Source organism: Aythya ferina (assembly GCF_964211825.1).
Source record: "Aythya ferina genome assembly, chromosome: 3".
Lineage (NCBI taxonomy): Eukaryota > Metazoa > Chordata > Aves > Anseriformes > Anatidae > Aythya > Aythya ferina.
The window spans coordinates 112,580,527-112,604,193 of NC_140298.1; the positions used below are offsets into that span (position 1 = coordinate 112,580,527).

Sequence of the window (23,667 nt, forward strand, 5' to 3'; positions counted from 1 at the left end):
GATAAGGGTTTGACTGAGCCATTGAGAATCTGACCTCAACCTTTAAGGACGCTTTGGAGTCTAAATGCTTCACAAAGTTCCAAACAAAGCCTGTTAAAGCCCCAAGTTCAGCTTTGTGCTGAAGGTCTGTTTTGTTTTTGTTGTAATTGTTACTGAGTGTGTTTTCCTTTAAAGCAATTATGATGTTGTGCTAGAAGGAGCATTTCAGTACCTGGTTCTTTCAGAATTTTCCAAATTTGTTACAGTGATTCTTGTCAAATGAGGTTGTGCAGGATTTGCATATAGTCCTTCATGGCATGGTTTGCAGTATCCTCAAGTGAGCCTGCCAGATAAGGAACCGCAACAGCAGCCCTTGGAGCTGGCCTGACCGGGAAGCACTGTGTGTGTAGATTAGTTGTACTTTTCGCAAAACAGGCAGATGTGTGCCGGTTTGCTTAAACCCTCTTCTCCTTAGCTGTCTTGAAAGACTTCGTAGTTCAAAATGTACTTTTTTTTTTTTTCTTCCCTGACATGGAGAACAGTTGCCGGACTCTAGTGGGCTAAGTAGTGGTGGTGGACTTGTACTGCCTAGATCACAAGAAAGACATTGAGGCCTTTGAGCGTGCCCAAAGAAGGGCTACAAAGCTGGTGAAGGGTCTGTAACGCAAGTCCTGTGAGGAGCAGCTGAGGGAACTCGGGTGGTTTAGTCCGGAGAAGAGGAGGCTCAGACCTCACTGCTCTCTACAACTCCCTGGAAGGAAGGGGTGGGGAGCTGGGGGTTCTCACACGTGACAGGACTGGAGGGAGGGGCCTCAAGTTGTGCCGGGGAGGTTCAGGTTGGAAATGAGGAGACATTTCTGCTCAGAAAGAGCAGTCAGGCACTGGGACGGGTTGCCCAGGGACGTGGTGGAGTCACCGTCCCTGGGGGTGTTCAAGGAAAGGTTGGACGTGGTGCTTGGGGACGTGGTTTTGTGGGTGACATTGGTGGCAAGAGGGTGGTTGGACCAGATGACCTCGGAGGTCTTTTCCAACCTTATAAAGGTGTCAGTTTCAGGCTATTTCACGCATATTTCACCACACCAGAGCTCCCCGCGGCTGCAGCGCTGAGAACTTGCTCTGGCAGCCCCCTGCCCACCACTGCCGCCTGAGAGGGGAGCGGCTGGGGCGGGCGGCGTGTGCCGCGGCCACCGGGGCTGTCCAGGGGACTCCCAGCGCAAAACAGCCCCGCTTTCACCTCACGGGAGGCGGATCCGAGGGGGCACAGCGGGCTCCATGCCTCCACAGGGCACTGAGGGGTTTCTGCCAGCGGCCGTGCAGCCGTAAGGGGAAATGCGGCTGGGAGCGATAGCGCCTTCGCCCCTCACGTGCGGGGGGGGAAGTCCCTCGGCGGCTCTTTTTCTCCTTGCCGCCCCGCCCTGGGTTCACAGGTGTAGGACGGGGGCGGGCTGGCCGCAGTTAACCATGGCCGGGGCTGCGAGGGACGCCCCGGAGCGCCCGGAGGCTGAGGAGGAGGTAAGGGGGCTGAGGGGGGGAAATGGCGGCTGTCAGGGGGCTCCTCACGGGGCGGTGTCCCGCGGGGAGTCCTGTCCCGGAGCCTCGTTGCCGCTGAAGAGGGGAGGGTGCTCTTTTGGGGTGCTTTTTGGGGCAGCCCGACCGTGCTGCTGCCCTGCTCTACGCAGCGCAGCGCACCTCAGTGAAGTACCTCAATGTACCTAATCCCCCCCCCTCCTTCTCTCTCACGGAGAAGATCGACATAACTGCCGTTTTCCCTCAAGGGAACTGCGTGACATTTACTGTCCGCTTGGGTGGCTACAAACGGCACGTCGTCTCCCTTCGCTCTTCAGGGAGCCTTTCCCCACCAGCTCCGGGTGTCTCAGCGCTGCCCGTCCAAACTCGGTGCTCTCAGCGAGGTCTGCACCCAAGCCCTGTCCCAACTATACCCCAATTATGCCTCATCAACTATGGGTTCGTGCCTGTCACAAACCCAAAAAGACCCCAAGAAACTTGCCATGAGGGGCCAGGGGTCCCACCTCTTCCATTCCACCTCCTGCTTTCAAGAGGGTGTTGTACGGTTGCCCACAGAAGAGCTGAAACTTTAATCTACGGGGAGAGAAAAGCTGACTGCAGAGCTGCTCCTCGGTAGCTGCACTTCCATTGTCTCTCTGATAAAATGCTTATCTGAACCTTCCAGGGGTGGCGTTCTCTTCTGGTTACTCTTAAATGGCTTGGTCCCTCAGTTCTGGACAGAACTGATAATAACAGCTTTAGGACAAAATGTTTACCTCAGCCCCTTATGCCCATAATGTTTGTGAAATATCCTCGTACAGCTGCCAAGAGTTGCTTTCAATGTGCTAAAGACTTTATTATTTTTTCCTAATACGTGATTTGTTATCAATATCATACTCAATTTCTGTTCCATATGGTTTAAGTCACAAGAGAATTTAAAATAAAGGAACTGGGATGCATTAGATGCATGACTTTTCTGTAGCAATGTTTAAATTTACTCTATTTGAGGAGCAAAATCAAATCTTTCACCTGTTATGCTTTCTTGATTTACCTTGAGACAAAATGAACTTTTATGTGACTGGGGCATGTGTAAATACAAAATTTTCCAGTTAATCTGAAAATAAAAAAAATACATATATAACTTCACCTTCTTTTCTTTTACCTCTCACCTTTCTTCCAGGGCTTGTAGGAGCAATTTGATGCCAACATACTTGTATTCAACTACAAAAAAAGGAGTCTCAAAACAAAATTTTCGGTTCAAACAGTTTGTGTTTTGCTCCTTATTCGACTGCTGCCTACACATTCAGCTTGCTAGTGAGTTCTTCAGTACTTTCAGTTTACCGATGAACTTACACAGGTGAAACAGCTTCTGCTGGCTTCCCCAGCAATCAAGCAATTTCTGCTGCTGGAGGTTGTGCTGCAGCAGGAAGTTCAGTCTTAAGAGGAACTGAGCAAACCTCTGGCAGCTGCTCGTCCTGCTCTGCTCACATCCATTTCATCCTTCCGAGGCCAGCTTCTGAGGTCAGGCGTTAGCAATATCATGTAATCGCAACCAAGGAGGACTTGCTCATCCAGATACTGTAATCTTTTCTACTCTTAACCATAGCCCCAGGAATTTAGAAAGAAGGAACTGTTTCCACTTCACGAGTACAGAGAATCACTCCTAGTGAGGTAGAAAATGTGGTTATGGTATAACTTCATATGGAGAGGGAAAATAGATTGAGGGGTGCTTCTTTTGGAAGAGAGACGCTGCAATGTAATGTGGAGTCTGCATAATTATTTTGCAGCGGATAGGAGCTCAGGGGTACTCAGTGAAATCACCAGGCAGCAGATCTGAAATGAGGAAAGCGGCGCTTCCTTTCACAGCGTGTCATTTGTCTGCTGAGCTGCTGTAGTGTGTTATGGCTTCGAGTACAAATGAGCTCTGGAATTAATGAGGCAAAATAAAAGGAGCGCAGGTGCTACACGTGCTGGTCAGAATATAGCCTCCATTTCGGGGTGTTCACGAAATGCTGACTGCCTGTGCTCTGAAGCTACCAGGGCAGGAAACTCCATGTGCTGTGTCTATCTGACAGCTTGTTTTACCCCAAAACAAAACCGGCTATCGCTGGAGATGTAGCCTCTGCTGTGACCTGATCTTTAACTTTGCCGGAGAGTCGAGGGAACGCGGTTCAGAAAGCAGCTGAGCAGCATCCTGAGGGTGTGTGGAGTCATAGTGAGAGTCTCCCCCCAAAATTTAAGACTGCTAAGGTGGTAACTTTGCTAACCATTAAACCGTTTTGAAGAGAGGAGTGCTGCCTGCAGCCTGCAAGTTGAGATCTTGGTCAACTGTTTTCTGTGCCACAGCTTTAATTATTCTTTGCATTACAAAAAGATCTTGGGACGATGTATTTTACACCAAGACATTTGCTTTTTCTTTATTCATGCCCTTCACTGTAGACAGCTGCTAGGGAAAGTAAGTAGGAAAATGGCATTATGGATCTGAAGGTTTTTCTCAGCTTGTTTTGAGGGTGAATTGGGACCTCGGATTTGTATGGCAATAACTTAGTCCCTTGGTTTCAGCTGGAAGTCGTGTTGCCAACGCTTGGAGCTCAGAAGGGAAGGAATCAGAGGAAAATAAACTTCAAAAGTAATTGAATTTCTAGGTGGATGGAGGTGGGGTAGGAGAAGGGTATGATTAAAAAATAAAACAGTGTGATTAGGTTTAAAAGTACACGGTCCCTGGAGCAAGGCTCAGGAGAACTGTGTTGCAAGTCAAATGAAGAAGATTAGTAGACGTGTGGGGTCTACAGACAGCTCCCAGCTTAACAAGACCCTGGTATGAAAAGCAGGTAGTTACTTTGTACAGCAAATGTCTGTTTCTTGGGCTTAAAGTCTCTTTTATTGAATTAAATAGTACATTTCTCTGATGAAGCCTGTCTTGTGCTTGTGTATCGCTCTCCTTTTTTTTTTTTATTTCCCCGGGAGGAAGAGAATTGCCAATCTGGAGTAAAAGCAAGGCCCGCTGTGGCGACCCCAATTTGCAGCTAGTGCCCTGACACCATTCGCTTTGCTGGGGTGGAGTAACGGGACGCCACCCCTAAAGAAGGTGGTTGTACACTTAACTAGGCCAGTAATGAGAGCTGTAATTAGCCTGAGACTTTTTGTTCTTCCTCTCCAACACAGAAGAAGTGTCCTGATACTCCTGCTTCTTGCTCGCGCCCACTCAGATAAAACAGTTTGAAGGAGAACGATTAGATGATGAAAGGCTCTGTCTAGAAGTCTAAAACTTATCAAAACTCTATCACATGGTAAAGATGATGGCACTTAGTACATTTTAAAATGTTCAGAAGCTAGGTAATGTATCCAAATATTATCATTGTTTTGGATCTCATTATCATATCTCTATTTTTATCCCAATCTGATGTAAGAATTTAGGGCTTATGTATTCAGTTCAGAGAAAGGGCAGATCCACAATTAATATTGCTACTCTTTTTTTACGTGTCCTGACTTCTCCTGACGGCAGTCTTTAAGAAGGGATTGAATATGTGTTAAATTTCTCAAAAGTCAAAATTTAGGTTGAATATGCTGTCTCTATGAAAGGAATACAAGATTAATAGAGTCATTTTCTCCCTGTACTTTGAGTTTTATATGAAGACATTAACTCTGAGGTATTTTTAAAGGCTTTCTGGTATTCTGAAACTGTTACTACTGGAAAACACAGCATTCTTCATTAGCATTTCTATTAGACTGTACATCTTTTGTCTTCTAATTATGAGTTTGAAACCTTATTTTCAGCTTTTATCGTACTGTTATTTGTCAGTTCTATTGAAGAATATTCTTAGATGCTTATGGTACTTTTCAAACACACATCAAAATGCAGCTGGGAGAGCAGTTTTTAAAAAGTTTTTGAAACTCACAGAGTGTCTTAGTCCTTCCTAAACAGTACTTGAGGCCCAAAGTAATTTTCTCTATCTTACCAATTTTAACTGGTTTAAAAAATAAAAAGAAGAAGAAGGCAAAGAAGACAGAGAAAGTCAAGTGACTTTTCCAGGATCTCACCAGCAAGTTGTGGCAAAGTGAAGAATGAATAAGACACAAATCTTTGGAGTGTATTCAGTCTGCCTTTGACTGTAGAAATTTTCTTCCCATATGAATGTTGTCTAATTATTGTGGCAAGAAAGCATATATCAATTATCATGGTCTGAAAGATTAATAGAAGAAATTATTTTAAATGAAAAAAAAAGTTTTCAGCATTTTTAAAATCTGAATTAAACACTCCAAGACACAACCAGAAATCAGAATTATAGTATCTGCATTTTATTTCTCCTTGCTTGTAAACTGGTTCATTTTTAATAGAAACATTGAACGGGTTGGCTTGGAAGAGACCTTAAAGCCCATCTCATTCCAACCCCCTGCCATGGGATGCGATGCCACCCACTAGATCAGTTGGCCAGGGCCTTGTCCAACAACCTGGTCTGAATAGCTAATGAGAAGCAGGTAGGTGAACCTAGATTCCTGTGTAGGAACACTGTGATTTGATTGTAGGAACAAAATGTCTTAAAAACCTGAACAATCAGCATTCAAATGATGGTAGGGATTTAGGGCATATTGTTTCTTAATGGGATACCTGTGAAGCAATACCTGAATTTGGAGTTAGCCTCAGACTTTACTATTATGACTTTTGCAGTTTTTATCACGTGTACTTTGTTCTTCTCATCAACTGTTCTGTTTCTCCTTGCACAGGAATACAGGCTCTCAGTCTGTCGCAAGTTATGCTATGCAATAGGAGGTGCCCCAAACCAAGTGGCAGGGAGCGCTGCTGCTTTCTTCCTACAGATCTACCTGCTAGATATAGCCCATGTAAGTAGCACAAGAAACCTTTACAGATTTCCTTCAACATTGGTGTCATCAAAAATGTGCTTAGAACTATAAAAGGTAAATTCTCTAGTAATGCTTTTAAATTGTCTTGTTAGCATTGCCTTTAGCTGTTCAGCGTCCTGGAAGCTGCATAAACTTGTCTGGAAAAATATGTTTTCCTCACTAGTTTCCTTTCTGACTTGTAGTGGCCATCATTTCCTTTTAGTTTGTGATCATCAGTAGAGCTTTAGGTACTCCAGAGCTCTCTCACTTGCAGACACAAGCAAAAGAAGTTCTTGATATCAAGAGCGTCTAAGATAGGAAACATCTGCAACGCTCTTAGTACCGTATTGAGGTTGTGAATTTTTGTTCATTCAGTTTAGTCTAAAATTACTGCAGTTGCATCCAGTAGTCATCATAATTTCATGTCAGTTTTATTTGTTTAGACTAGGATAATTATCCTTTGCAAAGAAAGCTGAGTGATCCTTCCTGAAGGCTCTTTGCTGCTGGTGTGTGGATTTCCAGTGCAGAAATAGACTTCGTGAAAAAAAGCAGCTGGAGTCATCCCATTCAGCTGACTTTCAGTGCTCCAGCTAGATTCCAGGGCAGCAGAGAAACAAAGAAAATGAACCCATAAGCATTTTTCACTGTTTTGGATTGTCTTGTATGTCTGTGTGGTAGCTAAGTGGGACAGATAAGGTATTGTAGGGTGGAAGAAAGGGTTTTAGGGAGAAAAGGCCGAACTTCAGGGGCTGTGAAAACAGCTGTGGCTGAAACCGTAGTAGAGTTCAGCAATGATGACTGCTTTTATTTGCTGGAGAAAATAAACAAACAAGCAACAACAATAACAACAACAACAAAAAGGAGGTTCTGGATCAATATTATTATCCAGTTGCTCTTTAAGATGTAGAAAGACAGAATATCATGACAAGGGTAGAGGAGTTACAAATGTCTTGTAGAGGTCAAAGTCACAGGAAAAGGGGACAGATTTGGACAGAAGTGTCAAGGATGGCAAGCGGATGTCTGAGAAGAGCTGAAGGTAGAAGAAGGAACTGCTTGGAGGTGCAGCAGGAGGCACATGCAGCTCTGAGCACAACTGTTTTATACTTGCGTCAAGGATAGAGATCAGGAAGCATGAACTGGATGAGGAAGACACTAATACAATTTTCTAGGGTGCTTATAAATACGGGAATTTCCCCATCCTCTGCTTATCACAGGAACTGCAAAATCTTGAACCTAGGGAGCATTTATTTCTTTATGTGTTTGTGTAGAGTGTCCAGGAAGCTCAGGTCCCATTCCTGCATCTCTTGATGCTACCTAAATAAATGACATCATTATTTTTGTTAACAAGCTTCTACTGAAATCCTATAATTTTGCTTAACATTTGTAAGAATACTGTTATTACTTTGTTAAGGGCCTTAATTATTTGTTCCTTGATGGCTTAATTTGTTCTCTGAAGCAATCCTGCAGGGGCAGGAATTTTTCAAGGCCTGATCAACATCTCTGAGTTCCTGTGGTTTTGTTTTTTCTTTTTTCCTTTTCCCCATATATTCCCAGAGGAGAGTATGTCATTTTATAGTAAGTGCCTGAATTTAAATCTTGCCCACTTAGAGGGCAGAACTGTTTCAACTCTTTCTGAGACTGTGAAACTCACTATGTGTAAACCTTATTGCATAATCTGGGCACCTTCTAAGAAAATTACATTTGTATTCACTTTTCGTAGCTTATACTTTTTCCATTTGAATTCCATATTCCACCTAAATTACCTGTATAAGCTACAGACATCCAAATACAACTCCAAACCACACAGAAGCCTTGAATCACATTACTAGAAAACACTAAAACCTCTGATAATAGATCCTGGTCTTTCTCCCTTTTGAAATGGGTGAATTTAGCATATTTTATCTTGTTTTGCATTAGCACTGAGAAGTTGCTGGCACTGGTGCTGAAACTCTTTAAATTTAGGGAAAGAAAATGCAGTTAAGGGATGTATAAGCCCCTGTAGATGACATAAAATTGGGAGACTGTGCAAAGACTCCACTCCTAATGTAAGAGAGGTCTTAACTTTCCTCCTTTTCCTCCTTTAATTTTCAAGGTATCCCACCTCTGTTTACTTCCTTTCTGTCTACTCACGTTATCTGAGCAAGATACCGATGCAAAACCCACCTAATTTCAAACTTTCTGCCCATATGTCCATATATCAACACATTATTTTACCTGCTCTATCTTTCTGCATCATTATTTTGTTCTTGTTGTCACCGTGGCAGTGGGAGGGCACAAGTCACAGATGGTGGCCAGCCTGGACCCCACTACGGTGCTGTGGGACACGTCCCAGCCTTGTGCTGTAGTACAGCAATGGGATGCTCAGAGAGCTGCTGTCATTACCTGCCGCAGTACCAACCCCAGTCCTTCCTTGTTCCTAAGCTTTCTGGGGTGGGTACGTGTCTTGGAGCTGGCAGTAGCAGGAAAATTAATTATTTCTGCAATTTCCCCTAATTTGGGCTAAAATTTAGCAAGTGTGATTCCAGAAGTGTGTAGCATCTGCCTTTAACAAAGGTTGTCTTGGATATTTTGGACACTGTTGCTCCTTTTTTTCACCTCTGAGGGAATACCCACAGCAATTTCTGTACACAGGGGACCTGTGCGAGCTGAAGGCAGGCGATGCTGCCCGGGAGGAATAAACCCTGCACAAAAGCAGGGAATATTACCTCAAACTTGGTGTTGGATTCGCTGCGTTCACCAGGCTTCCAGCTGGCTTAAAGAAGTGAGGGCATGAAGTCACATATAGACGAAGGGTGTTTTCTGCACTCACAGTCCCACAGGCTGTTTCAGTGGTCTCTCTATATGTTTATTTTTTAAAGATTTAAGAGAACATTCAAGGTTATATAGATTTCAATGACTTTTTTTTCAGGCCTATAGTTTTGGTGGCATGAACTAGGTGCTTCAAGGAGAAACCACAAGTTTTTAACCCTTCTGTGATCTGCAGCCTCGTGCCACCAGCTGGCAGCCTTGTTGGTAATCTCAGGAGATGAAAAAGCATGAATGCATGTCCACAGCCACCTCGGCTCTTGTCTAGGTCAGGTCAAGACAGTGATCTGGAAATGGGACTGTGGTAGGGAACAAGCTGAGGGGAAAGTTACAGAGACACTCTGACAGGTTTTAAAACTAAAACAAAGACTTCCTGTTTGACCATCTGCCTATAGACCATAGTTCTGCGCATGTCTATTATCTCCCTTTCCTTGCACTTTTCTTCTCTTATCTCATTTTGCATGATGCCTGTCTCAATGTTTTGTTTGTTTGCTATGGGAAACCAATAGAGTAACCAGTAGTAATTTCTATGACAGCAGCAGCCATGTTTTGTAAATGAGTGAACATTACTCTTTAAAACACTGAGGTTCTTTCTGGAAAGTTGCTTTCTGCTGTTTCATTGTACTGGGGAACAATGGCTCTTGTTCAGAGTACTGTGTTTGTACTTTCAGATTACACCGTTCCAGGCCTCTTTGGTGCTGTTCATTGGCAAAGCCTCAGGAGCAGTTACTGATCCTGTTGCTGGCTTTTTTATTAGCAAAAGTAAATGGACAAAAATTGGCCGTCTCATGCCTTGGTAAGCAGAAATCTGTACATGTAGTTTACACATGTGTATATATATATATATATAAATATTTTGCATGTGTGTGTTGTGATCATACAGTCTTCTCATTGAATTAGACTTATTTTTCCTTGCCTTTTTCCAAGCAATCATATCCATTCGTCATATATAAAATCACAAAGAAAAATTATCACGTCACCTGTTTCCCTTTAGCTTCTTCACCCGCGGAAAGCATACAAAGACTTTCTACCATTTGATAAACAAACAGAGAAGGACAAGACACCACTTCGTTAACAAAACTAGAATCTCAGGTGTAAAACCTTGTCGGGGATTGAATTTTCATCTCTGTCTAGATTCCTTTCAGTTTGGCTGCACACCTTCACAAAGTTGTAATTTCTACTTGTGTCCTAGTGTGCCATCACCTCCCACATCAGCCTTTCAGGAGCTCCCTTATCTTTAATGCTCTCAGCCTTCCAGCTCACTAAAAGATACGTGCATACACATGGAACAGATGTGAAACTCTGTTTCATTCGTCCTTATAGCAATTGCTCTGTTCCTGTTGCTGGTGTGTCCCCATAATCAAGATACTTAACTGAAAAATCACCATGAGTTTTATAGAGGAAAGAGATGCTCTGCGATTTCAACAGCATTTCTAAAGGGATGCAGTGATGTTTCTCTGTGATGTACTTACATCTTGTATGCACCCTTGCTATTGTCCAGCAGAACCTGCATGGCAAGTAACACTCTCACCTCTACTGTCCCCATGTTAGCAGAATTAGAAGAATGAATGTTCATGTAAGAAGGAGATCTCATATCAATCTCCTTTTTATAGGTGTAAAGCAAGAAAATTGTAAAGGAGTGGTCCATATTAGAGGAATCCAATCTCAACCATGCTAGAGGGAGCTTATTTTTTATTTATTTTTATTTCAGAAGTCACGGGGAGACTAAGTATTTTGTGAAATAGGGAGTCTTTAATCACTGCTCTATCTCATGCATTGTAAGGATGTATTGCCAGGTATTTTGAATTAATTATGAATTTTGAATTAATATAATCCCCAAATTCAATTCACAACTAAAATCTAAGTGTAAACATGTAGAGAAGTTGTTGAAACATCAAGGAAAACAAGCCAGTTTTTTTAGCTGGTGGTTCTCTTGCTGGCATGTGGTTTTAGAGCTACAGAAAATTGTGAGCTGCTCATATCTGACAGATGACATTTTTTTAACAAATGCCAATAGATGTATTCAATGCATTTTTTCACTTTCTTGAAAATACTGCAAATAAGCACATTTAGTGTTGATATTAGATCAGTATTAGGATAACTTCCATCCTAGCAAAAGTGTGAACTTAGCAGCCCTTTGTGCTGTAAACCAATGACTGTACAAGTTGCACTTCTTAGAGGAAGAATCTTCTACATGAAGTGCATCCTTCAATATGCACTCATCAACCAGCTGCTTTCTTTCCAGAAGGATTTTGTCTTTTTTTTTTCTTTTGGTAATGGTAGCTTTTCATAGTAATTTCGTTCCTGTGCTTTGGTGCTCAGATCATTTTTATGCAAGGAAAAAATGTATCTCCTGTTAGTCTAAAAATACTTTATTACTTTGAAATTATTCTGATTTGCTAAGTATCCAGAGTGAAACAATGGAATTGGCTCTGTCAGAAAAGTTTGCCCACAAAGCACAAACATTATTAAAGAGGCCAAAAGCTTAAGTATGGCTTAATACTGTACATAATATAGTAGGAAGTCATCGGCCATTACTGGTGTATTTTATGTAATGCCTTTAAAAGGAATAAGCAGACACTGACTTAGAATACACAAATCTAGTCAAATATTTTGTGAAAGGAGTTAATAGTAGAAAATCAGCAAGTTCAGCAAGGCTCTGAAAACTCACTGAAATTAATGAAGGAGGGAAAATGTGAAAAGAGGAGGGAATAATGCGACTAAGGGGGTTATTGCTGAGAAGTTGCACAAAAATATGACCATAAAACATCTCATTGTGGTGCCTCTGTCTGGACACCAGCCTGGAAAAGCTCACACTTTTGTAGAAGAAGGTAGATTCCCTGACATGGGTGAGGATTTTGCCCTTCTTTGTGTTTTCCATTGCTGATGGCCTGGAAACTGGAGAGACAGAGAATACCAGAACCTGGCACTTTCCTTGCAAATATTTAGCTCCCAGTGACGCTGTCCATCCCCCAGAGCAGTGTGGGAAAGTCATTGTTTTACTGAACTATTTACCCACATTACCCTTTTGTATGCCATGTTTTCGGTTCATGATTGCAAAATAATCAGCTGACCCCCAATGTCAGTAGTGCTGTTGTGAAGGGATTAATCTGTTTTCTCTTTTACGTGTTTGGATATTTTTTATTGTGATCTTGGTCATCTAATTGCATTGTTTAACGTCTGATTTACAAGAACGTGGCAGAGCTCTGCTGCTGCTGCAGCTCAGACTTTTACGAAATGATAGCATCTGATCACTTCTGTCACAGAGTTTGGAGTGTTGTTTGCCTGAAATCATTTTTAGACCAAGTGTAATTAATTGCTGGTACATGGCAATGTCTGGAATTTAAGTTTCTGTAGTTCTGTTTTTAAGCCACCTTCCCCAACGGATGATGATCCTTTTGTGTTTGGGGTGATTAAGAATTTTATTGTTGAGTAAAATGGAGTAAATAATTATATACCAGAGTAGATACAGACCATAGGAAGTCTTGCAGTGAGCTGCCTGTTACCTTTTGTGCTGTTTTCAGTGTTTATATCAACATGTTTGCATTTGTTTGAAGTAGCAGTGGAGAGGCCAAGTTGAGAGGAAAGCTGACGGTGTTAAAATTAGAACAAGAAATCCTTCCTAATAAGTAAACTCATGGAAACGCAGCTGAAGTATGTTATGGCATGTGACAACAGGGCTTAGTTTTCAGTGATTCTTTCTAATAAAGATGTAGTCTAGGGATGTACTAAGAAGTAGCAATAGAGTTATGCTATTACGGTACAAGTGCAAGGCAACTGTGTCAGTTCTGAGTAGGTTATTAATGTAACTATAGATTTTTTCCTTCAGATTTACTGTTTTATTACATTTTATGGAAGTACACAAATTTCTTATTAATTTGTGCATTTAATGCATGCAGACATTTAATGCTTAAAATCACATCATGATTGCGTTTAGGAAAACTGCACATAAAATGAATTGTGTGATACTGAGTATGAGGAGGAAAACTTAATGTGCTTTGCTAGCCTTATGTTGAGATCATAGGCATGTGCTAATTCTCTTGGCAGGATGCTGGCATGTACACCCTTCACAGCAGTGTCCTATTTGCTCATGTGGTACCTGCCTCCTTTTGTATCAGGAAGAGTTGTGTGGTACCTGATTTTCTACTGCCTTTTCCAAGCACTGACCACAGTAAGTAGTCACACGTCATGATGGTCTCAGCAGTAGTCTGTTTTTTTTTTTTTTTTCTGTTATTGCATTCCAATTTAATAAACTGAGGTTTACCAAATCTTTACATTATATTTCAACTTCTAGCGAGTTTTAAGGGATTGGCAGATGTCTCTTTATCAAACTCTGCTGGTTCACAGTTTCTGTCCAGTTGTTTTCTGGCAAATGACTTGCTAATTCAGCCAGATTACCTCCAGGATCTTTCTCTGGTAGTTGAGGCTTAGGCAGGTGACTTAGCGCCAAAGGGTCTGAACACACAAAAGGGTAGAATACTTGCACTGAAAGCCATTGGTGCACATCTGGGGAAAAACAGTGTCATAAACCACCTCATCCTTTTGGGGAATTAGTGAGGTGTCTTGGATACTTAACTCATTCTTGAATAAATCCAAAGAGATATTTAGATTCCTACGTTCCAGTTAGACACCTAACTTCTCACAACTTCTGCTTTCAGGGACAGATTAGGAGACCAGATGGCTTTGAGACTCTAGTTCTGGGTGCTTTGACTCAAGGTGGAAGGCAAGGAAAAGTCAGAGGCCCAGAGCTGAAATTGTATTGATAATAGTCATCAAGATATTTATGTCTGGATAAAAGAGTTTGAACACATGAATTTTTGCGCCATATTGCAAAACTTGCAGTATTTAGCAACCATATTGTAGGAACTATTATTTCAGTGGATCCCAAGGAACTTCTCAGACATTTTCCATAACTGTACGTGCAGGGGCTGTGTCACCCAGTTCTGCCTTGTAGCCAGTATCAAGGTGAAAGAAGGTATCTCCAGAACGAAGCAGTATCTCACAGCAGATCAGGACTGGAAGTGAGGCAGCTGCATTGCAATACAGCAGGGTGAAACCTGGCTCATTGAACTTCACTAGGTCATATTTTGAAAAAGTGGTTCCCAGAGAGTTAAAGAATTATGTACTGAAACAAATATTGAAATATTTGGGGGATGTATGCAGTCTTCTGGCTTGAATAAGGTGGAAAATTATATTGTTTTATTATGGCTTTGCTTCCTGCTAGTTAGCTCAAGCTCGGAACATGATAGCCTCTTAGTGCAAAGAAAACTAGATGCTTTATAGCCTGGTTTTAAAGGACTTTTTCCCAAGGAAGCTGGATGAACGCAGCATTAAGGTCGAGCCTCTTGGCAATTTATTATTTATTATTGTATTATGAAAGAGATTTTTTTTTTTTTTTTTGCTCTTATGTGCTTTATAAAACAGAAAGAAAAGCCAGGTCTTTCTGCTAAAAGATGCAAAGTTCTTAATAAATGACTTCTAACGTTACATTAAACTATCTTTGTGGATATCAGAGAAATACATCATCTACCTTGAAACTTCCTGAATGATGTTCTTTCTTTGCATAGCTATTCCAGGTGCCATATACAGCTCTCACCATGTTTCTCAGCACAGACCAGAAGGAGCGAGATTCTGCAACTGCGTACCGTGAGTGTGATGCGGGCTTTCTCATGTGGACTGGGGCTGGCTTTTATTTAAAATCATTCTCTAGCTATAGGAAGTTCCTAATGTTTTGTGTCCCTAAATTGGACATTTACATGAGATTTTTAATATCTGATGAGAAGTATTTTGTCCTGTAGATGCTTCCATTTTTCTAGCTAACTGGGAGATATTAATGTTTTATTGTCTCAAATTGTCAAATTAGCTATAAACTCTTTTCAGTTTATTGCTAGCCAGGAGAAAAATAAAAATTACCCAGAGCCTGAATACAGAATAATTATTTCATTTAAAGATGATTTTTAGGGGAAAGCACAAAGTGCTGATCTCATTTTACATTCCATTAAAAAAGTTTGAAGGTAATTTTGAGCTTTTTTTTTTCTTTTAGTTTGGATTTTCTTTTTTTGTGTGTGTGCGTGCACATGCACACCAATTAAAACCTCTCTTTTTGTTATGTCTGTGTCTTTTTAAATCTAAGACATTGCAGGTAGCTAGCAGAAAGATCTTGTTATATAACTAGCATTCTGACTGTATTAGTTAAAAGAATGACAGCTTACAGACCAGATCTCAGGCTCTTTATCTCTTTACTCTCCAAAACCAGACAAAGATTTTGCTTTGATGCAAATTGTTAAAACCAAAAAGTGCAATGAAAATCTTTTTCAATAATTCCTGTATAGCTCATAAAATGCATGTAAGAACAGTTTCTTGCTTCCTTCTCTCCTCAGCTCTGTTCTCATGCCTTCTTTATCGTGTAGCTGCTGTCTCTCATGTCCACCAGCATTAAAAGAAAAGAGTATTCAAACGTCACATGAAAGATTTTTCTCTGTCTTAATGTGTCCTTTGGTGTTGCTTTGGAGTAGTTTATAACTTCTTGTTGTTTTTGCATCTGTTTTCTCTTCACAGCAAGAACCCTTTTCTTTTCCACTAGTTCTTCTAACCCTCAACATACTTGTTGAGTATACAGAAAACTGGACCACAGAGGCACAACGATATGTCCAGAAGTGCTAAAATATCACATCAGAAATTCTAGATCTAATATCCCCTGAGCAACCCAACCCCTTCTCAGCCACATGGATTGGTTGTAATTTGCATTATCATCAGCTATGTCAAGAGAAATCCCGGGCTAGCAGTCACAGAACTAACCAGCAGCAGATTCCTGGTGTGTTCTGTTCTTTGGCAGTGACAGTATCTTGAGTCATCTGGCTGAAATTCTAACCAAACCCACATACCTAGTGTTTTCTGTTGTCTGGTTTTATGTCTTTAGAGGCTGTGGTCCAAATAAATGTGCTTTCCTGTCTGCTAGTCCAATAATTTCACAGTTATGTGAAACTCTTGCTAATAAATGCTCTTGAACTCCATGGCTAAGAGGTGTAGTACATTTATAGTGTCATTTTACCATTCAGAAAATTGTTTAACTTTTCTGTATACAGCTCTTCTACTGAGATAATTTAGGGTGGTGCAATTAGCCATAATTTTGACTTTTCAGGCGCTAGTATTTTTGTCTATTTTGAAATAATATTTGTTTGGAGATTAGTTTTCTTGTAACAGTTATGATTGTGATATATATATTTTTTTAATTTTATTTATTGATCTTTAGCAAGGCCTTACTTAAACACTCTTCCCTTACTTCTCTCTGGGTTTCATAGAGAATTCTCATTGATAGACTTTCTCGGATGCAGTTAGTTGTTCAGGCATTTCTTCAATTGCTTAGAGACGCACAGCAGCGTAATCTGCAGTGTGTTTTGAAAAACAAAAGTTTTGGGGTCAGAGGATCCACTCCCCTCTACTGGAGAGAAGCAGAACTGTTTATCATACGTTTTCTCCTGTTCCTTACTGTAAATGCATGACAGAAATGCTGGATTCCGAAGTTGTTTTCAGATAAATACTACTTATATTTGGGCAAAATAGAACCAACTCCAAATACAATCTTTTTTTCCAAGAGATCTGCTTTCTTTGCTACAGTGGAAAGTAACACATTATCAATTCTGAGCACCCAAAGACTTTGAAAATCTGCCTGTTTTTCAGCTCCTGGCACTTCTTAGAAAATAAGAGGTTTCATAATAGCTGTGTTTCTGTTGCCTATTATAATGTTTTTGAGTTTTATTGTATGCAAGCGCTTGGTAAAATGCTGATGTGATGTCTTAGATAAAGGTTATAAAGATTTTAGGTGGTGTTTTGAATGAAAGGTGTGACTCAGGTATTACTTCTTTTGTGCTGGGCATTGAACAGTTTGGAAGCTCTGCAAGATGCATCAGAGACTGGATTGTGGCAGAACAGTTCACATCAGTCTGAAGTTAGGATTTCCACCATCAGTCACTTTTTTTTGGATGGACTGAGCTGAATCATTGCTGGGAAGATTAGATATGAAGTTTGAGGAAGAACCATTATTATTTTTTACCTCTTGGTTTAAATTTATGTAACACAAAGCCTCAGGTCTTCCATTCAGAAACATTCTCTGTGTGGGAACATACTGGCAATGATTTACATGATCCAAGTCTCCTGGGTGCCTGTCTTGCGTTTTCCTTCCCTGATCTCCCATAGCTGCTTACAGCTTTTGTTACTGCACTGTCTGAAGCATGGTGGTTAACCATTTTAGTAGAAGGAGTCCTAGTGCTTAGGTCAATGAGAAGAATACTCTCTCAGAAGTAGTAAGTCTTGGTCCTTGTTTCTAATCTGTTCACATATTCAATCTAATTAATCTTTATGCAAAATGCTTAAGTAGTACCTGGTGCTAGGGCAGGAACTCAGTTTATCTCCCTGCACTGGGGATGCTGGGTATGGCCATATTGTGTGGAAATAGGAGTGGTAGGTTGAAATCCCTCTGAATTAGAAGGGTCAAAACCCAATTTATTCAACAGTCACCTACAGCTGGGTTGTAACAACTACTTTGACTGATTTTGTGTGCATGGAGCACGATCTGGATACATGTGTTTTGCTTTCCAAAATGGAGACTAGTTGGTTTTTAGGTGCTCCCTTGTTCTGGTGGTGCTGGAGTGGATTTGTTAGTGATCTAAACCACGCTCTGAGGCTGAGGTGCCTAGTTCTGCCTGACTACAGCCTTAGGCAGTCTTAAGAACAGCATCTGCTGTTGTCAAGAGCTTTACAGCTGGATTAGTTCCAACATAAACCCAAGGTAAGCCCTGTTTCATTTTACAGTTGGAGAACCGAGGTCTGAGCAGATAAGTGGCTTCCAAAATGTTTCACAAAGTTACTGTCAAACATGAAGTGAAAAGTTTGAAGTTATGGCTCCTAGCTGTGCTTTGGAAAAGTGGCATTCAGTATTTAAACTGTAATTTAGCTCTTGTCCTCAGGATGAAAAGTTTCTGTGTTCCCTTATGTCTGTTAATCCCAGCCATATTTATCATGAAGCCTGCATAAAAGAGGCTGTTCCATGGAGGCGTCTAAAAGCTGATCAGAAATCCAGTGGCAAAACTCTTTTCTTGAGACTATTCTATTACTGACCTTCCAGTTCAGCTGTTCTTGGTATTGCTTCTTCTGCTTAATCCACATAAAATAAAATTGAATTGCTTTGATGAGGTTGTTCTTCAGTGAGATAAATGAGCAGGCGTGTGAACAGTGGAGGGATCAGGTTCTCATCCTGAATGCTCCTTTGTGCTTCCTTCTCCAGGAATGACCATGGAAGTTCTTGGGACCTTGATTGGAGCTGCACTTCAGGGGCAAATTGTGGCCAGTGCTCATCACTCTCATAACTGCACCACAAATCCTCCCCTAAACACAACCAGCCCTACCGACTCCTGGCATGACAGTCCCAGCTACCCTGAGCCCTCGGACTCCCTGTCCCATCAAGTAAGTGTCTGTGGGAGCACAGTAAGATCTCTTTGGGAGAGAACCACAGAATCAGAGAATGGTTTGGGTTTTTTTCTACAAGAAGGACATGGAGGTGCTCGAGCGGGTGCAGAGAAGGGCGATGAAGCTGGTGAGGGGCCTGGAGAACAAGTCCTACGAGGAGTGGCTGAGGGAGCTGGGCTTGTTCAGCCTGGAGAAGAGGAGGCTCAGGGGCGACCTTATCGCTCTCTATAGGTACCTCAAGGGAGGCTGTAGCGAGGTGGGGGTTGGCCTGTTCTCCCACGTGCCTGGTGACAGGACGAGGGGGAATGAGCTTAAGTTGAGCCAGGGGAGTTTTAGGTTAGATGTTAGGAAGAACATCTTCACTGAAAGGGTTGTGAGGCATTGGAACAGGCTGCCCAGGGAAGTGGTGGAGTCACCATCCCTGGAAGTCTTCAAAAGACGTTTAGATGTAGAGCTTAGGGAAATGGTTTAGTGGGGACTGTTAGCGTTAGGTCAGAGGTTGGACTCGATGATCTTGAGGTCTCTTCCAACCTAGAAATTCTGTGATTCTGTGATTCTGTGAGGAGGGACCTTAAGTATCACCTCATTCCAACCTCTCTGCCATGGGCAGGGACATCTTCCACTAGACCAGGTTGCTCAAAGCCCCATCCAACCTGGCCCTAGAGGGGCATGTTCTTCCTGTGGTATCACATCACCCAGCCAGATGAGCTTGAACATGACTTCCTTGAAACCAGCAATGCTGGAGCTGAGACAACTGCCTTCTTAACAACAAGGGTTCATCTCTGTTGTCTTTACAACCACTTCTAAGTGTGGCAGAAGAATTATACTGAGGAGCTTTGCTGAAGATGCTGAACTGTAAAGTATCCAGAAGGTGTATGGCCACGCTTTGTTTTCACTAGGGGCTGATCTGCAGTGTAAAATAGAAGCTTAGTAAGGATGTAAAGGAGGCTAGGGCAGAATCTTTCAGTTCAGCAACATTGCTTCTCAAAGCAGGTATCAGTAGGGATCTTCTGCAAAAATTAATGGCTGTTACATGCAAGAAACTACATCCTACTTGGAATCTGTATCCTTGTGAAAGTATAAAGCACTGTTGATGGTAAATGGTCCGTATCAGGCAGTAAGTAGGAACAGGGCTTAGTGGTTAACGTGTGGCATGAACCTTGAGGTCCACACTTGTTTCTTTTTCTAAGGCAGACTTTTCCTGTAATGCAGCTCTGTAATGCACAAGTAATTTAATCTTTTTATGCTTCAGTTCTCCATTTTTGGAGAAATAGAGGAAGTTTTATGTATAAGAGGTAATTCTAAAACCTGATCCAAATCTTTGTGACAGAGTTTGACCATCTTCATTGTTTCCAGTGGTCTTGAAACAGGCCCTGAATCAAGCAAATGCCTTAACTAGTATTTTTTCTGTCACTTGTGTGACAGCAGGTTGTTGGTTCCATATTGCCATTTGCTAGAGTCAGTCTCACTTTTTATATTTTCATGCGTTTCTGCCAGTGCATATACTCACTTCTATATAAAATTCCCTATGAAGAAGGTTTCTTTGACCTAGGTCTAATTTCAGTTGCACAGTGCAGATCAGGATGTACCTATCTGTAGCCAGTGGTCTGTGTGTAAGGGTTGAATAGCTACTATTCCATTCCCACTCTTCAGCAGCGGTAAAATCACAAGCTAAAGGCATGATTTCACATACCCTTTGAATTAGCATACCCTGGCACCAGCACAGGCAGTCCAGGAAGGTGACTGAGCCATGCATCCCCCTGTCCCAGGTGCTATTCTCTGCCTCTCTGCTGCCTCATCTCTTTTGTTGGCACAGGCCTTTGTAAGTCTTCTCAGACACCTGAGCTAGGAAACTGCCTGGGGAGAGCTGGGCTGATTCTCTAAGTGGCTGTGCCATTTTGTAGCTGATTAAAGAGTTTTTGAAGCTGCTCATTAGGTAACTTCTAGTGTATTTTTTAACAAGACACAGAACATTATCCTTTCTTCCTTTTTAGCTTCTAGTGGACAATGGATTGCTGTAGGAAATCACTGTGCTATTACAGCTCTGTGAATTGTGGAGAGTAGATTGAAGAGTTGTAGTGCAAGCTGAATTTCATTGCACAGCAGATTCCTTTTCTGAATCTGCTTTATGTCATAATCACCGACTTCCACTTTCAAATCTCCTAATTGGCTTCCAAGGAAAAAATAGATGATTTTGATTTATTTTCTTTCTAACCACGTGCTTTCCTGTGCTTGTTGAGGTAGCAGGGAGATAAATGAAGAAGCTTCACAATGAGTTGCATATCAAGCAGGTTTTTTACTTAAAAAAAAAAAAAAAAAAAAAAAAATCAGAAAAATAGCCTGAACTAGCCAGTGTTTTTTTTAACAGAAGTAACATTTTTTCATTAAACTAGCTACTAACACTGGGAAACAATGCAGAAGCTTTTAGACAAAGAAACATGTTTTAGATCTGTTTCTTTTTTGTATCTGAAGAAGGGGAACTGTGACTGGAATCTTGTCTTCTTTTTTTTTCCCCCAGCTGTATGGGTTGTTTTAATTAAAGATATTACCTTTACTGATAAATCTGTTGTTTGTTATATCCTTTTAACATTCTTACAGCTTTCACACTATCCTAAAATACGCTTTTGCAAACTAATTTATTCATATGTTAAAAACAAGTTTGGATATTTGCTTATTTCTTTTGTTTTCCTCATTTCACTTCCTTATTTACATTCAGGCATTTATTTATTTTGGTAAGCTTTTCCTATTTATTTACTTTTTTTTTTTTTTTTTTACTTTTTTCCCTTCTCCCTCTGTGTTGTCTTCTCAGTTTTTTTTAAGTGAATAGTATCCCATGGTATAGAATGGTCTGGATTATGGTGTCCAACTGTTTTCCATGGGCAAGGTTCTGTTCACTCCTTATTCCCTCCTACCTTTTTTCCCAAAGAGCCCTCTGCCAAGGGTAGAGGTGTGAATGAACAGCTCTGGCAACCTACCTCACTCCCTACTATCCTGTTTAATGAAGACCACATTTTTTTGCCATGCACATGACCCGGCATCAATTTGGTTGCCTTATGTGAGCATGCATGGCCTTCAAGCACCTGGGGGAGCTGCTTTGCATCGCATGACAGCGCGTTTGCCTTTTGTTCTCATGGTGCACAACAGAATCTGCACCCAACCGGATAATCAACAGGAGATGTTGAATCTTGAATCTCAGTTGTATGAGTGATGGACATTCAGTTATAAGTTGAGTAAGGGCTATGAACCTAAAGTACCACCAACAACCTTAGTCTTAAAAAAGAGAAAGAAAAATATTTAGAAGAGGTTGAATCTTGATGTTTCCTCTTAGAAGCGTTCAGGAGTATGATCCTGACCCCTTTCATCACAAAGACTGATTCTTAGTTGCTCAAGAGCACACCCTGTTTAAAGGCAGAGCTTGTGAATTACTGAGATTACTTTGCTGATTATTAAAGAAGCAAAGTGGAAGAAATTGTTATTTTGCATCTAAGCTCTCCTGAAATTGTTTCTGTATAGAACTTCCATGTGAAACAGCTTAGGAGAGTGTATCTTCCCTACTGCAAATCAAGAATAGGCATTGATACGGTTTGTATGTGGGCTAACAAGTTTTGTGTAAGGTCAGAGAATCTTATTTGGCCCACCATTAATATCTTTAATAGTTTGGGTGAATAAAGTTCAAATTACACTTAACTAAGACCTGTCAAAGAAAACATTTAATTCAGTTGCTTCGAGAAAATTAACAAATGAATAGACATGAAATATAAAATTCATAGTGAAGCTCCCTCCTCTCCTTTTTTTTTTTTTTTTTTTTTTTTTTTTTAGTTTAGCCCTTCTGTCTTGGCTGAAATTACACCTCATTTAAGTGAATTCAGGTATCTACACTTCTGCAATCTATACAAGCCATAACTAGTAGTACAAATGTACTCTGTGACTAAGTTTATAATTCTGTATCCAAAATATCTTTGTCCCAAATAAAGGAGTACAGGACTATTCTTTATTTTACCACATCCCTTTCTGAAATATAAGTATCTTAATAAAAGTTGTCAACTTGGAGATTGTCTAAATGAACACTTGAATATCATCAGTTGAACCACTTAAGTGGTGCATCTGCCTACCTTTGCATCTACACTAAGTGGCTTTATATTTGGCAGTACATTCTTGTAATTGCATGCCTATTTGCCACTTCATTTCTAGATTTATAATCCTGTCATTTGCAACATCTAACTGATCATTCAGAATTCAATTTTCCTATCAAGTAATCATTGTGTCACAAAGCTGTATCACCAGCACTTATTTTATCTTTCATAACACAGAAAAAAAAAAAAAAAATAACAGAACGCTAAGGCAAAATAAAATTGTAAAGATTTATTCAAGAGTCGCAGTAATCAAAGTTAGAAGCAATAAATATGATTTGATTGTGTGGGAGGTATCCTTGGAGGGTTTGTTCATCTGGCTAATAGAAAGCAAAGATTTCTGAATTTGTTGAGCATTTCGTTAGCTAACTGGGAAAACAACCATGCAAGCTACCATGTTCTCAAAATATCAGTGTGAAAGAATGTTTTCTAAAATTAATTAAAGCCTAAAGTAAGATTTTAATACTGTTATGTATAAATGCAGCAAGTGTAGTAGTTATGTGTGCATCAGCACTGAATCCTTTTCCACCCAGAATGAAGATAGAGGTTGGAGTCTGTGTAGCTAGATTGACTGGATCTGAAAAAAAATATATCAGAATCGTTCTATGGATGCTGCATGTTTTTGACAGATGACTGTGTGTGTCTACAGCTAGTCTCAACATAAGCAAATTTTTGAAATGTTCTGGTTGCCAACACAGTAGCCCTTTTGTTCACAGCTTCTTTTTTCCCCCCAAGAAATATATACCCATGTGTCCTGGATTTATCCTTAAGTAGGTGTTGTTTATAAATGAATTGCAGAAGTGAACATTTTTCAGAGGGGTAGAAGACAGACAGTTGGCTCCGTTTAGATGGGCATTTCTTCATTTGCAGATGACTCACCAGAAAGAGACTGAATTTTTCATAATGACTTGTCATTCTCCTGTCATGATTTCAAATATAT

At 40.8% G+C, this 23,667-nt stretch overlaps 1 protein-coding gene across 4 annotated transcripts in view; it reads left to right on the forward strand.

The window, feature by feature from the left end:
• Positions 1-883: 883 nt before the first annotated feature.
• The window catches only part of MFSD2B (MFSD2 lysolipid transporter B, sphingolipid), a 39,258-nt gene continuing 16,474 nt past the window's right edge, over positions 884-23,667 (forward strand). For 2 of the 4 annotated variants that reach the window (XR_014690858.1, XM_084512900.1), the window contains exons 1-6: positions 890-1,491; positions 6,211-6,327; positions 9,804-9,928; positions 13,180-13,303; positions 14,700-14,778; positions 18,416-18,594. Coding sequence is in view for 3 of the 4 variants with exons in the window: in XM_084512900.1 (XP_084369026.1) it covers positions 1,309-1,491; positions 6,211-6,327; positions 9,804-9,928; positions 13,180-13,303; positions 14,700-14,778; positions 18,416-18,594 (807 nt within the window). In the remaining variant the exon portion in view is untranslated. Of the gene's footprint in view, positions 1,492-2,822; positions 3,007-6,210; positions 6,328-9,803; positions 9,929-13,179; positions 13,304-14,699; positions 14,779-18,415; positions 18,595-23,667 lie in introns of those variants that run through there. The other 2 variants (XM_084512902.1, XM_084512901.1) reach the window with 2 other exon arrangements.